This window comes from Fringilla coelebs (genome assembly GCF_963513975.1).
Source record: "Fringilla coelebs genome assembly, chromosome: 1".
NCBI lineage: Eukaryota > Metazoa > Chordata > Aves > Passeriformes > Fringillidae > Fringilla > Fringilla coelebs.
Genome location: NC_140028.1, coordinates 34,610,368 through 34,624,715, shown reverse-complemented (window position 1 = coordinate 34,624,715; position 14,348 = coordinate 34,610,368). Strand labels below are relative to the sequence as shown.

Genomic DNA, 14,348 nt, shown 5'->3' with positions numbered 1-14,348 from the left:
TTGGTTGCCTCAACACTGAGGAACAGGCACCAGTACTTACATGTTTAAACTTCAGGTTTGGCCACGATTAAAGTGGATTGACTTCTGAAGGATTGGAAAGGATAGGATAGGATAGGATAGGATAGGATAGGATAGGATAGGATAGGATAGGATAGGATAGGATAGGATAGGATAGGTATAGTGGTTTAACCCCAGCCAGCAACTAAGCTCACACAGCCACTCACTTTCTCCCCCACCAGTGGGATTGAAGAGAAAATCAGAAGAGCAAAAGCTGGAAAACTCATGGGTTGAGATAAAGTTTGTTTGGAAAGGAAAAGCAGTGTACGCAAGCAAAGCAAGAGGGAATTCATTCACCCCTTCCCAGGGACAGGCAGTTTTTCAGCCATCCCTGGGAGAACAGAACTCTGTCACGTGTAATAATGACTTGGGAAGACAAAGGTCATGACTCCAAATATTCCTTTCTTCCCTAACTTTATATACTGAGTATGATGTCCTGTGGTCTGGAATATCCCTTTGGTCAGTTGGGGTTGCCTTTTCCAGCTGTGTCTCTTCCCAGCCCCCCCAGCCACACCCAGGCTCCTAACCAGCATGGCAGTATGAAAAGCAGAAAAGGCTTGGCTCTGTGTAAACCCTGCTCAGCAGTAACAATAACATCTCCATATTATCAACCCTGTGTTCGGCACAAATCCAAAACAGACCCATACCAGCCACTGTAAAGAAAATTAACTCTACCTCAGCCTAAATCAGTCCAATAGGATAGGATAGCACTATTTCTGTTGGAGGGACCTACAATGATCATTGAGTCCAACTACTTGGCCGCTTCCATGGTGTGTTGTTAACAGTACTTCACAAATGCCTTTTGAACATTGACAGGCTTGGGGCAACAACCCCATCTCCAGGAAGCCTGCAGTGTTTGACCACTCTCTTGGTAAAGAACTGCATTCTAATGTCCAATCTGAATCTTCTCTGGCACAACTTTGAACCATTCCCACATGTCCTATCACTGCATCCACATCACCCTAGCTGATTTCCCTCCTCAGAGAGCTGTGAAGAGAAATTACATTGCCCCTCAGGCTGTTTGTTTCAAACAAGACAAACCCAAAGTCCTTAGGTGCTCAGTCCTTTGACACTTTTATCTCTTCTAAGCTCCTTTGCAATTTGCTGATGAAGGCAGGGAAGGCATTGGGAAGAGCTGGCAGCCAGCACACACAAACCCAGCCAAGGCTCCAAGTGCGTATGCAGAACAAACCCTGCTTGGTTCAGGGTGGCTGTAAACTAGCAAAGCTCCTCCCAGTGGGCTAAGTTCCATCAGCTTTCGGGTGTGGGGTGTCAGGGCTCCCCTGGCGTGGAAGCATTAAAGATGCTTTTTCACCTTTGCTTTCCCTCTGAACCTAAATTGAGGAGGAATGTGAACTGAAGGTGGGAACTGAGGTGAGAGGGAAATAGTGGCTGGAGGGTAGGTGATGAAATGAGATGAAAGAAGGAAAAGATGAGTCAATGACTAGGAAAAAGGCTGACACAGATGAAGTTTCACAACATGACTGAAACAATATAACAGCTTGTTGCAGCCAAATGTCAGGGGCTTGGTTTTTTCTCTGCCATTGGTTTAGAGATTTTTAATTCTGAGTTAGCTCTCTTTTCTCCTACCAAGGTGGGAATAAATCAGTGCAAGGGTCCCTAAATCAACAGGCAGCCAAAAGCAAGGACTATCTTATATTCTTTTGGCAACAGTGAATTGTTAGATTGTCTTATGTGCCTTGTGAAATATCACTGTAAGAAAGAAAATAAACATGGGCAAAATAAGAAAACATGTGCAAATTAAAATTTTGTGAAGGCATATTTAGCTTGTGTTAGCTAATGGGGTTATTTAATTGATGGAGAAATGGTGATCCAGAAACCAAAATTAATTGTCCTGAACTTCAAAGAATAGTTTGGTATTCAAACTGGGAAAGAAGGTAGAAAACAGGGGACAGGGCAGTGCATTCACTCAGAATCTTCCTTTATGTGCATTAAGGCATTTTATAGATCTAAAGATGAGCAGAAGGACCATTACAAGTGAACTGCATAAGGCATGCTCAGTGTCTGATTACACTGGCATGGGCAGGAATTCAGGAAAGTTAGGCTGAAAATTCCATCTTAGAACTCCAAAGTATCTTTATAATGACACTTTTTTAAAAAAAAAATTTTAAAAGGAAAATAAAAAGGAAATGAATCACATTTAATCCCTGTTTTAAATAGGGAACTATTATTGGCTTGTACTAGACACAGAGCGTGTTGTTTCAGTGTTAGTCATAATACTGTTAAAAATGATCTAAAAGGTTATTGAAGTCACTCCTACAACCTCTTGCTATGATTAATGCAAAGAGACAAAGAGAATACTTATTCTAATTTGAAATGCTGCTTTTGAGACTCCTTAAAAGCTAGTGCCATATGTTTATAAATGTAACACGTACCCAATAAAGACAGGAAATATAGTGGGGCAGTCAACTCTTATCCTGTAACAATCATCTCTTGCTGCAGAAGGAAGAGAGCACATGCTATGGGAGAACAAAATCTGCAAAGCTTTACAGCTCTTGGACGCCTTTTCTTGTAGAAAGTTACATTGTCACTTATAGATGTACCTTCACACTGAAAGTCTGGGCACAAGTGTAATTTCTCTGCCAGTTATTGGACTTGTTCGAATTAAGGTCCTTTTACACATGGCTTACTGTTCTGAGATCAGAGTCATGCCAATCCACAGGAGGATCTCAGCATGGAATCCATCTTTAATTCAGCCCACATGTTAGGCCAGAGAGTGCACTCATGGTGCTGTGGTTCAGATACACATCAGCTCATTCCTCAGGTTATCAGGCCAGAAAATCTACCTGAGGCTCAGTTTTCTTTCTCCATTCTTCAGTCAGCATGACAGCATCCCCAAAACAGTCCAGAGCAGCCATTAGTTAATGGAGCTTACCGAAATGTGCATGCTCCGATATTAGCGTCCATTTCAAAAATTAAGCTGGCAACTCCATTAGGACCAGCATTCATCTGTCTTGTTATTATTAATGAGGCAAGAGAAAGCTACTTATGCTATTCAGTCATGGGAACCAAAAAAAGACACAGTACAGAGAAACTTTACTGAAACTGCAGCTAAAAGGTTCCAGTTACCAGTAGCATTACTGAGTTTTGTTCTTTGCAATATCCAGCCAAGCTTAGTGCTTTGTATGCAAACTCTGTTCATTGTGGCTTAAGATGCAAAAGTGAACAAAACTGACTGAGTAATAGTCATTTATGGTTGCATTAAAATTATAAATAAGCACAGCTATTTCTAGTTCTACCTATTGTTATTCCCACTACCGCTGCTTAAAATCTTCACAGACTTCTTATTTTGTGTAGTGTATTGTGAGTGCCATGTATGGCAAGCTTTGGGTGTGGGCAAAGGAGCTCGGATCTCTCAGCACCTACGCATTTTTTTTGTTTTTAAATAACATTTAGGGTTTTTAAAACAGTATGATGTGGAAAGGAAATTAAAGTCCCAGTTGTTTTTTAATTTGAAATGTGAAGGTGATGGGATCCATTGGAAAAATCCACCTGGAATCTTCTGGTTCAGTGATGTTGATAATTAAGTCAGACAGATATTGTGCAGACAAACTGGAAAAAAAACCTGTTTCCTTTCATTCTCCCACACTTGCTCTGATATTCAGCACGCATAAAATGCTTTTTACAGGTACTCCTTCCAGGGCTTTTCCTCCCAAGTCTCATACAAATCTCATGACTTATAAATCCAAAGGAGTTTATCCAAGATAATTTCTTGTTTACTGTCCCTAAGGTTCTTCCCCTTGCTTGCATCTGCTGACTGTAGGGAATGGTTTATGTATTTTTCATACATTACATCCACAATTTGTTCTTTTCTTTCCAAAACACTCTACAACTGAACCAGTTCTTCCTCATCCATGGATTGGGGATTTTTAAAATTTTTTCCCTGAATCATGCTAGAGAATCCAAATCACAGAACAAAGTACTTTTTCTTTTTTCAGAGAAGAAAAAGGGTGGGTGAAAACTGCCTTGCCACTACTCCTCGACTGAGTAAATTAAGACTTTTTACTTGCTCTTTTCAGGGATATGTGTAGTCTAGATACTCTTGATTTATATGTATACCTGTTTGGTTTTTGTTGTTTTGTTTTGGTTTTTTTGTCTGGGTTGTATATTTTATGAAGATTTGAGGTGATTTCATTCAAGCTTATGTTCTCCTAGCATGAGAAAGACATTGTGGAGAATGTGACTGAATTTTTGCCCTAAAATATTTCCCTTCTCAGCTTGCTATTTAAGGGACTGCTTAAATTTAAAAATAAATTTACCTGTCTCCTTTTACTGTCTACCTGAAAGCAACAGGGGTTTGGAAGGCTGCTGGGAAATCACCTTCATGTCTCTCTCTCGCAGAAGTGGCAGTGCACAGAGGATGCTTCTGGCAAACTTCGAATTCACAAGTGCAAGGTGTCGAGCGACATCCTTGCCATCAGAAAGAGAACGCGCAGCCTCCACTCCCGGGGCTACGGCGGCAAAGACAAAGACTGCAACTGTGGAGACACTGATTACCGGAACAGCAGGACCCAAAGGAAAAATCAAAGACAGTTCCTGAGAAACCCTCATGTGCAAAGTAAGTGTTACTTGATCGCTTGGACTCTGAGGCAGAGAGCAGGGGGAAATGGCTAGCAGAGCATTTTTCTACCAGTGTGCTCTTGCTTTCACCTTTGTGTCTAATGAAGATGTCCAGAATTGATAGTCAGGTTCTGCATAATTGCCTCTGTAATAAGTGGGCCTAAAGCTGGAGAGGGACTTTTTACAAGGGCATTTAGTGATGGGACAAGGGGGAATTGCTTTAAACTTGGACAGAGTAGCTTTGGGTTAAATATTAGGAAGAAAATCAGTACTGTGAGGGTTGTCCAGAGAAGGGAATGCCCCATCCCTGGATGTGTTCAAGATCGGGTTGGGCGGAGCATTGAGCAACCTGTTCTAGCGGCAAGCGTTCCTTCCAGCACCCCTGTCCACCTGGCACAGGTGCTGGAACTGGGTATTCCTTTAGGTCTTTCCAATGCAAACCGTTCTGTGATTCCAACAGCAGCAAGAACAACCGTATTTATCCCCCGGATCAGGATGAGGAGCAGCCTTTAGGCTGCGGCGCGGCGCTGGTGGCGGTGATGCTCTGGTGCCACCTCTCGCCCAGCTCACACACGACAGCCCGGCGGCCTCCGCCGTGATTCGGGGCCGCCACCTGCCAAGGCGGCCGCGGCAAGCGTTTCATTGCATGGCTAAGGCTGAATTCACTCGCTGTTTGCTGATGCCCCGCACACATCTGCTCCCCGAGGCGCGGCGGGGCTGCTGCAGGACCGAAACTCTGCCCAGCTCTCTCAATATTTCTCCCTGCCCTGCGCGTCCTGTAGCGGGATCCCCGCAGGGACATGAGCGAGATCACAGTGTCCTCTAGTGGAGCGTGGGCTGAAGGGATTTTTTGTACAAGCGGGTTTTAGGACTGTAGCACTTGGGTTTGTTTCTGCTAATGGTTTCTGCAAAAGAAGCCTATTTGAAGAGGCTGTTATTTTAAATGGAGCGCGATTTTTCTTCTCTCTGCCCAGCAATGTAAGTGAATTTCTGTAGCTGAAGCAATAGAAACAGATTTTAGAATTTGTTGAAGAGCAGGCTGTGTTCTCCTGCTCTTCAACAGGAGAGTACAAGACTGGGGAATAAAATAAAGATGGGTCTTCAAAGCAAGAAGTGAAGTTAGTGAAGTTGTATGAGAAACACAAAAGTTAGAAAGTGCTGCACAGATGTCTATGAACTCAGAAAATAATGTCAGTATCATTCCAAATATTTCCTGATTTAAAGGCCCCCACGCTGTGGATGTGAACAAGAATCCCTGGTATTCTTTGTACATTCAACCACAATTTTGTCTGTCTTACGTTGTCTCATTGTTTGGCCTAAATACTGTCTTGATCTAATTTCTTCCATTTGTTTAGAATGATCTGAGGAATCTCACAGTGTGTACAGGCAGAGCTCTGCTGAAAAGTGTACATTCCACAAGCTGCCAGGGTGATTCTCAAACTGGGGAATATTACCTCAAGTGATATTTTTGTGGGGAGATACCTTCTGTGTGCCTTGGAAAGAGGTGCTGCCAAGTCACCAGCAAGGGCTGAAAGGGGATTGTGACTGGAGCAAGTTACTTGGGGAGAGAAAGTCGGGGAAGGATGGAAATCATCTGAAGGAGGCATCGGAAAAAGTTGTTTTGCTATGCTTTAATTCTTTAAAATGTTCTTACATCTCTTCCCTTCTCTGCCTTAACACTCCTCTGAGTAGAGCAGAGAAAGATTCATAATGATGAAGTATTTTGAAGGGAATTACTAATTCAGGCTTGTCTTCAGATGACACATGCATGAGATGCCTTTATATTCCACCCTTTCAGCCACTTGTTTACTAAGCAGTATGATCAGAGGCTGTCAAGTGCAAGAAATTGTCCCATCTACCCTGTGAATCTTTCTACATAATTTTATTAAAGAGTAATATGGTTACAGACCAGAAAGATGCTTTGAAACTAGTTTTTCTGTTGATGAAGATGAATGTCCTCATTGCCTTGACTGAGACTTTTTCACCTGACAGCAGGTGATTGCTGAAAAGGTTTAGAACAGGGTGGTTTGAATGAAAAGGTTAATGAGGATCACTATCTTCTCCTTTAAAAGATTCTTGCAGGAAAGATTCAGCCTGAGTCTCTCAGAGACACTAGCATAAAAACTTCACAAGAACTGATGCTGCCTGCCAAAAGCAGTACTTTCTTACAGCTGCTGTTTTCTGGTGGATAAATTATTGTTAGGTGACGTGGGTGTGTTCAGCATAGATGCAACAAATGGAAATGTCCTACAACTGACTTTTACAAGCTCAACTTTGTATGTCTAGAGCTCTGTGTGTGTGGCTTTGCAAGGCATCATTGCCAGACAGAACATGCTTTGGTGTGGTATTGACTGTCAGTTTTATTATCTTGGTTTGGGTCAAGTGCTTTTGTGTAAGTGTAAGTAAGGTCTTTCAGACTGAGACCAAGCAGAGGTTTGTCTTGTGCGTGAAATTAAAGACCTCTCAAAAGAGTTAATTGTCTTAGTTAATCTTACTCATATGCACAGTAACTAAAAGAGCTGTAACCCTACTAAGCCCAGAGCTTTCAAGGGGTAAAAGGGGCATAATTAATCTCACTGTATCTCTGCAATGCAGCAACTCTTTGGTGGTCTATGGCTTGCACACACAAATACAGATGACATGTATGTCAAAGTACATCTACATATATGTTGAAGTATATGTACATATATACATATAGATGCATACAGACACTGATATCTGATGGATTCTTAACCTCTAAATTCTTACCTTTAAAATGGAAAACGTGTCAGCCTTTTCAAAATTAATTTTTAACTCTAAAGTATGCATTAATATGTCACATGCCAATTTACAGATGGTGGCCTTGTTTCACAGTACTGAATGATTTCATTTTCTAAAGTGGTTTCTAATCCTGCATTCTCTGATTTTTTTAGGGTCTGTTTCTAGATATCTGATTTCAGAGATACTGTTCTTTATTTGAAGATTTAGATGCTAACTATGGCATAAGGTCAGACTAACATGAAATGCAAACCTCGAAGCAACCAAAATTTCATGCTACTCATGGAAGCGTGGGGCACAATGTATCAAAAAACCATTAAATAAGTTTCTGTAGAGTCACAGAAAAAATCAACTGGTTTTATTGAACTGCATTCTTCTCTTTGGAATATGTTTTGTGTTCATGGCACAGATCATGTATATACACATGTACCTACATATATACATGTACATGTGCGTGTACATATACATATATTTGACTGTGAATGTTTCTTCTGGTTCAGAATACAAACCTCGATTTGTTCACACTCGCCAAACCCGGTCCTTGTCTGTGGAATTTGAAGGTGAGATATATGACATAAATCTGGAAGAAGAAGAGCTGCAGGTGTTGAAGACCAGAAGTATCACCAAGCGTCACAATGCTAGAAATGAGGAGGAAGGAGAGGAAACTGCTCATGCTGCTCGTGACGCTATGGTTGCTGATGGCACTGATGCTTTGGGTCAACCCAGCTCTGTCAGAGTGACACACAAGTACGATTACTTTCTCTGTATGGTATTTCTGTTTCTTAAAACCAAATCTTCATTTTCTAGCTGTACTCTTTCTCCCTCTGTACAATATTTAGGACCTTGAAACAGACATCATAGATTTTAGATACACCTGAGTTGCATTTTTCAGGAAGTGGAATAATTTATATTTAGTATCTGTATTTTAATTGGAGACCTCTGGTTTAGGTTTTATTTCTAGAGAGGAGCAGGCATCTCTGGAGGGAAATTCATCCCTTGTATCAAAATATGAATCTTATGATGGATTAATCACCCTGTTAAGCTGGTGCTTCTGCTCTTTATTATAAAGTTTAGACTACCAGTTTAGCATAGAGGCCTACATCTGAGATGACTGAAGTCCCACTCTACATGGGGACAGATTAGATCAGCTACATCATGTTTCTTAATGCTTAGTTGCTTGCAGCTGTTGGCACTAGCTACGATATGTTAGACCTGTTTATTCAAGATACACTAAATCTGAATGAAAAGGCAAATTTCTCAAACTAATTTTTAATTTTGAAAAGTTACTATGATTTCTTTCAAAACCCAGGAATATATAGGCAAAAAAAAAAAACCAACTTTGTTGAATCTGTTCTATTATATGAAAATATAAATAGAGTTTATCTCTTTTCTTCTTTTTTTTTTAGGAGAGCACAAAGGTTAGTTTTTAATAGGAGAAATTATCCTTTCTTACACTGATAATTTCCAACCATGGAATTATTAAAGCTTTAAATAATTTTCCAGGAAAAGTACGATTTCTCCATAAAGTGCTTTGACCTTTACAGAAAAGCATTGCTTTCAGAATTCTTTGAGTGAAGAAAAAAACAGAATAGGATAACATTGGAAGAGATAAGCATCTACATCTTTTTTCCATTATTTTCTCAAAAATTAAAAGAAGTTATGATGAAGGAGAACCCAAAGAAAAGTTCTGTCTATAAAATTATATTTCTCTAATTAGGAATTTCTGTTCGTCAGCATGGTGACTTTGAAGGCCCAGCCTGCACTCTGCTGGATTTTCTGTCTCAGTCCACTGCCTCAGTCTTTCTTGTGCTTTTTTTTTCCTCTTGGTAGAGTTGTTTTTTCAAACACAGTTGTGAATATTTTTGTTATTGCACTGTTTTTTAACCCAAATGCTCTGGAGACTTTTTGTTTAATGACGTGTTTGAACTCTTTCCTCTAACTTTGGTTCTTCTTGGTCTTTATTGATTATATTGATCTTCAGCCCTCTGACTGTATGATCTCTTCCTGAGTGTTTTGCATGCTGGGAGGATGAGCCACATTCATGTGGCAAGAAGAACGTATTTCTCAGCAGCTGGTTGTTAAATAAACAATGGCACAATTGATTAACAAGGGGCTTTAAATTCTGAGCAGATTTTTACTTCAGTTTCAATTTCATTTCTGATTGAATAAGAATGTATTGCATTTTTTGCTTAGCAGGCACAGACCATCTGTTGTGGATGACAAGTTTTCCAGAGAAAACAGATAAAAGCAATTGTTACTGCTAAGTCAACAAAGGAAGACCTTGTAGAGTTTTTATCTGTTTACTAACAATATATTAAAAAAAAATGATTAGGAATGTTGGAAGAAAGAGAAAAAATGGGTGGGTAACTGGGAAACAAGTGACCTTCATTTTCCTATTTCTAAAACTCACATCTACAGATGTTTCATTCTTCCAAATGACACTATTCACTGTGAGAGGGAGCTGTACCAGTCTGCCAGAGCCTGGAAGGATCACAAGGCTTACATTGATAAGGAGGTAAGAGGTATTTTAAAATCTCAGTGAAGTCTTTACACTGATAGCTTTTCAAAGAATAATTCTGACTCAGAAGTATCCTCTTTGCAGATTGAAGCTCTCCAAGACAAAATTAAGAATTTGAGGGAAGTTAGAGGACACCTAAAAAGAAGAAAACCAGATGAATGTGATTGTAGTAAACAGAGGTAAGAGAGGTGGCACTAAATACTGAATACTACTCTGATTTCTAAGGCCTATACATTTTCCAGGGATTTTGAGGTTGAAAATAAAAACACAAAGCTTTATTGATATTTATAACCTTTGTAGGCCTCTTTTTTAGTTAGATATGAGTAGAAATTACTGTGAATCACAAGAAGATAAACTTTAACATTTTAAGATTACATATGTTTGCATTCTATTAACATGTTTGAATCCAGCTATAGTTCTACTATAACCTAGCATAGGATCACACAGATAGAACTTCCTTAAATTAAGTGACATTTTTAAGTCTGTATTGTTCCTTAAGAAAATGTCAGCCATAGTATATTTCTGTTTTGGCTTTGTGTTGAAAATAGTTTAATTAATTAATAATTCCTAAATTTTTTCCCTGTAGCTATTACAACAAAGAGAAGGGGGTAAAGGCCCAAGACAAACTCAAGAGCCATCTTCATCCCTTCAAGTAAGGCTGTTATTAACCTCTCACTCTTACAACTGACTTTTTGGTGACTGGAGAAATGTAGCTTTCAGCATTTGTGGAGTTTTTTTGGTTAGGGTTTTGTTGTGCTTTTTGTGGAGAGGGGTGAAGGGAAGAAAAGGTCACATGTAGCAAGCTATCACAAGAAACATTCAGTAGTTTTGGGACAACTTGTGAAAGTTCATGGATAATATTTCTTCAACCTATTGATAGGAAAAGGATGAAAACAGTATTATCAGAAACTGATCAATATTTTTTAAGACGATCCAGTAAAATCTAAATGCAGCAGTGCGTCTTTTCTCATGCATGCTGAAGGGAACACCTTATCTTAACAGCTGGGGAAGCTGAGCTAGAAGGTCCTGTTCTCATCCTTTCACCTTTATAAATCCAGAAAGATGTAAAAACTGCTGGTGCTGTTGTTAACCAAACAGAGACTGTTCTTAGTCAGACATGCCCAACTTCCTCCCTGAACAGAGAAGCAGCGCAGGAGGTGGATGGCAAACTGCAGCTGTTCAAAGAGAACCGGAGGAGGAAGAAGGAGCGGAAGGGAAAAAGGCGCCAGAAGAAGGGAGATGAGTGTAGCCTGCCCGGGCTGACGTGTTTCACCCATGACAACAACCACTGGCAAACTGCACCATTCTGGAACTGTGAGTCTTGTGTCAAAATGCAGATGTGATCTAGGTTATCCTCTGCTGTATCACTGGTTTTTCACTTCATGCAATCAGAGCATTATTCTGACCTTTAATGTTGTCAAAAACTTCAGCACATAAAAGGTCTACTTTAACATTTTATTTCAAAGTATATAATAAACAACATATCATGAACAAAATACAGATAGTAACCCTTATGACTTCTTCCCATTATTCCACTTTTTATGTGCTAAAATATTTTCAAAATGACAACTGCGTAGCACTTGTGTATATGAACAAAATATCAGAGGTAAAGGATATTTTAAGTCTCTTTAAACTTCAGGGTATATAGATTACTATCCCATTGAGACATATTTAAACTTTTCTCAGGATTCAGCATTAAAAACCAGTATTTTTCTCACTTGTGATGATGGAGAAAGAAAAGTGACTGAAAACTTTATTTGCAGAAATTTCAAGATCAGGTGGTGATTAAGTTACAACGTATTCAACCCCAAGCTGAAAATTTGCAAGAAAAACTTTTCATTTGGAGAAAGAAATTGTCTCCAAGTGATAATCTGTTCTGATTGTACTAGGACTTCTGCTATGGACTTTACATTTTAAAATATTCCTAAAGTAGTCATATGCATGATTTTTGCTTTAAAGACAATTACATTAGTTAATCTCTTTTTAACTGCGGAGTAACAAAAAGTTATGAAAAGAGTTCTCATATTGCTGTGCATTCAGGCAATGCTTCAGCAACAGTCATGGGGTAAAAAAATGTCCTTTTGACAAAGTCCACAATCTAAAGGGGGGCTACTGTATTGTAATACCATTACTATTTTTATTAATTCTGTTCACAGATAGTCACAGTACCCAAATCTAAATAAATCTAAATAAAAACCTAAGGCAAAGCTAGTATTTTATTACTGTAATTTAAGGTACTAGTAGAAGAAACAAGCATATTATTTTGACTGGAAACTAGTAAGTTGTTTTTATATTACAGTGGGTTCTTTCTGTGCTTGCACAAGCTCCAACAACAACACTTACTGGTGTCTGCGAACAGTTAACGACACCCACAATTTTCTGTTTTGTGAGTTTGCAACTGGCTTCTTGGAATATTTTGATATGAACACTGATCCCTATCAGGTAAACCCCTTTCCCTGTTTCAAAATGTCATTCACCAGACTCCTCCAGGGTTTCCTTAATTTTTGTTAACAAGCATCATTTCCCTTGGTTCCTCTCTTTCTCAGCTGACCAATACAGTTCACACAGTGGAAAGAGGCATTTTGAATCAATTACACGTCCAGCTTATGGAACTGAGAAGTTGTCAAGGTTACAAGCAGTGTAATCCAAGGCCAAAGGGACTTGAAACAGGTACAAGACAAATAGTAGTGTTTATTTACATTTTATTAACATTGTTTTCATCTATTTACGTTCTAATTGTATCCATGAAGTGTCACTCTCCTAAGTATTGCTCTGAACAATTTGAAATTATCCATATACACCAATTGTACACATCTGCATGACCAGGAGGCTTCTTTCCAAGTCTGCACAGGTTATTCTTGACAGATATTGATGGCAAAACCCATCACTTGACAGAAATGCTGCAGAAGGGATATCGTTATTGGAGCTAATCAATAACAGCTGCATGCAGATCTTCACAGCCATAACTCTTTTCTCTCTTGCAGGGTTTATTTCATTAGTTTTTGCCTCCCAGTATCAGGTGAGGCATTAAATCCTGTGTTTATTTCAAATGCTGTTTGCCTATGTCAACAACTTCAGGGTCCTTACCACAACTGAGACTTAACGTTGCAAAATTCTAATCACCAGTAGCCTCCTTCATTTTTGAAGAAAGCAACATTTCTTTACAAGAGTCTCTGAGTAAAACAAAGTTTTTTTACTTCAAGTGTCTGGAATGCATTGCACTTTGGTTGATTGAACATTGTGATTCATTATTTTTTCACAGGAATGCTCCATTCTACATAATTTGTGGTATTGCCTCTTTGTATCTCTTTCTACATCTACCAATGTTTCTCTTTTTTCTAATTGTTTTGGGGTTTTATTATTTTTGAAAACCTGTGGGTTTTCAGATCTTTAATGTAAAACTTCCAGGAAATCTTTATTGGACTGCAGCTCTGTCTTTATTTAACACAGTACATTTCTTTTTAGGAATTAGATGCTGTGCATGGAAAACTACATTTTGAATGGTTTTACAAGTTCTAAACACTAACAAAAGTTACTCTTGTATTTTCCTATATCAGGAAATAAAGATGGAGGAAGCTATGATCCACACAGGTATCCACACTTTTTTATTCTCCTCAGCAGCTTCTTTCCAAATAATTGCATGACTCCAGTCCATTTCAACTAATGTCTGTATCCTGCCATGTCGCACACAGCGTAGCTTTTGATGCATGCATTTTCTAACCACCCTACGCTGAACTTGGCCATTGTTTTTTAGACCTACCATTCTGCATTTAATGTAGCTCATTGTCATAGCAAGACTTCATACAGCTCATGTTTCATGCCTGTGCTCCTTAGATGTTTGCCCAAGGAAAATTACACAGGAAGAATCACCTCTTTTGGGTTGCTCTTGTGTTATCGTGTTGATTTTGGATGGGTTGGAGGTGTTTTTCTGGTTTTATTTAGTAGGTCTTCACAGCTGCTTTTTGAATGTAAACTAGGTATGCTTATAAGGCTTCCTGAAGTACAAAGAAGCTAGTCAAACCTATGGAAGCAAAGGAAAATCTTCTCACTGGCTTTTGGAAGTGTTGGCAGATACCACTTTAAGCAAAAGCAGTGCTCAATATGAGCAGCCTGTGCTCTGAAGCCAGCAGGAGAGTGTTCAATTTAAGTGTGGCAGAAAGATGAAGCTCCTTTGGGCTGGGACCAGATCAGACAAGCATGAAATAAAATTTCCTTAAAAGGTTGTATTATTTGAACTGAGGAAAGGCACCAGGTGTGGTTTTTAAAACCTAACACTTGAACCTGAGGAATACATGACAGACATCTATTTGAAAGTATATTTTTCTGTTTAAAAGTATACTTATACCTACATGTTTATCATTCAGAGCCCTGTGTCTCCTGGTGGAGAAACCAGACAAACATAAAGCAAAAACCTGAAGAGACTGAAAAAACTGCA

General features: G+C 39.2%; 1 protein-coding gene across 25 annotated transcripts in view; it reads left to right on the top strand.

Annotated features, from left to right (window-relative positions):
* The window catches only part of SULF1 (sulfatase 1), a 185,509-nt gene that overhangs the window by 164,393 nt on the left and 6,768 nt on the right, over positions 1-14,348 (top strand). For 24 of the 25 annotated variants that reach the window (XM_084218747.1, XM_084218743.1, XM_084218752.1 and 21 more), the window contains 9 exons: positions 4,420-4,636; positions 7,896-8,142; positions 9,814-9,910; positions 9,998-10,092; positions 10,500-10,565; positions 11,055-11,227; positions 12,213-12,355; positions 12,460-12,583; positions 13,471-13,504. In XM_084218747.1, the coding sequence (XP_084074873.1) occupies positions 4,420-4,636; positions 7,896-8,142; positions 9,814-9,910; positions 9,998-10,092; positions 10,500-10,565; positions 11,055-11,227; positions 12,213-12,355; positions 12,460-12,583; positions 13,471-13,504 (1,196 nt within the window). The remainder of the gene's footprint in view (positions 1-4,419; positions 4,637-7,895; positions 8,143-9,813; positions 9,911-9,997; positions 10,093-10,499; positions 10,566-11,054; positions 11,228-12,212; positions 12,356-12,459; positions 12,584-13,470; positions 13,505-14,348) is intronic. The other variant, XM_084218754.1, reaches the window with a different exon arrangement.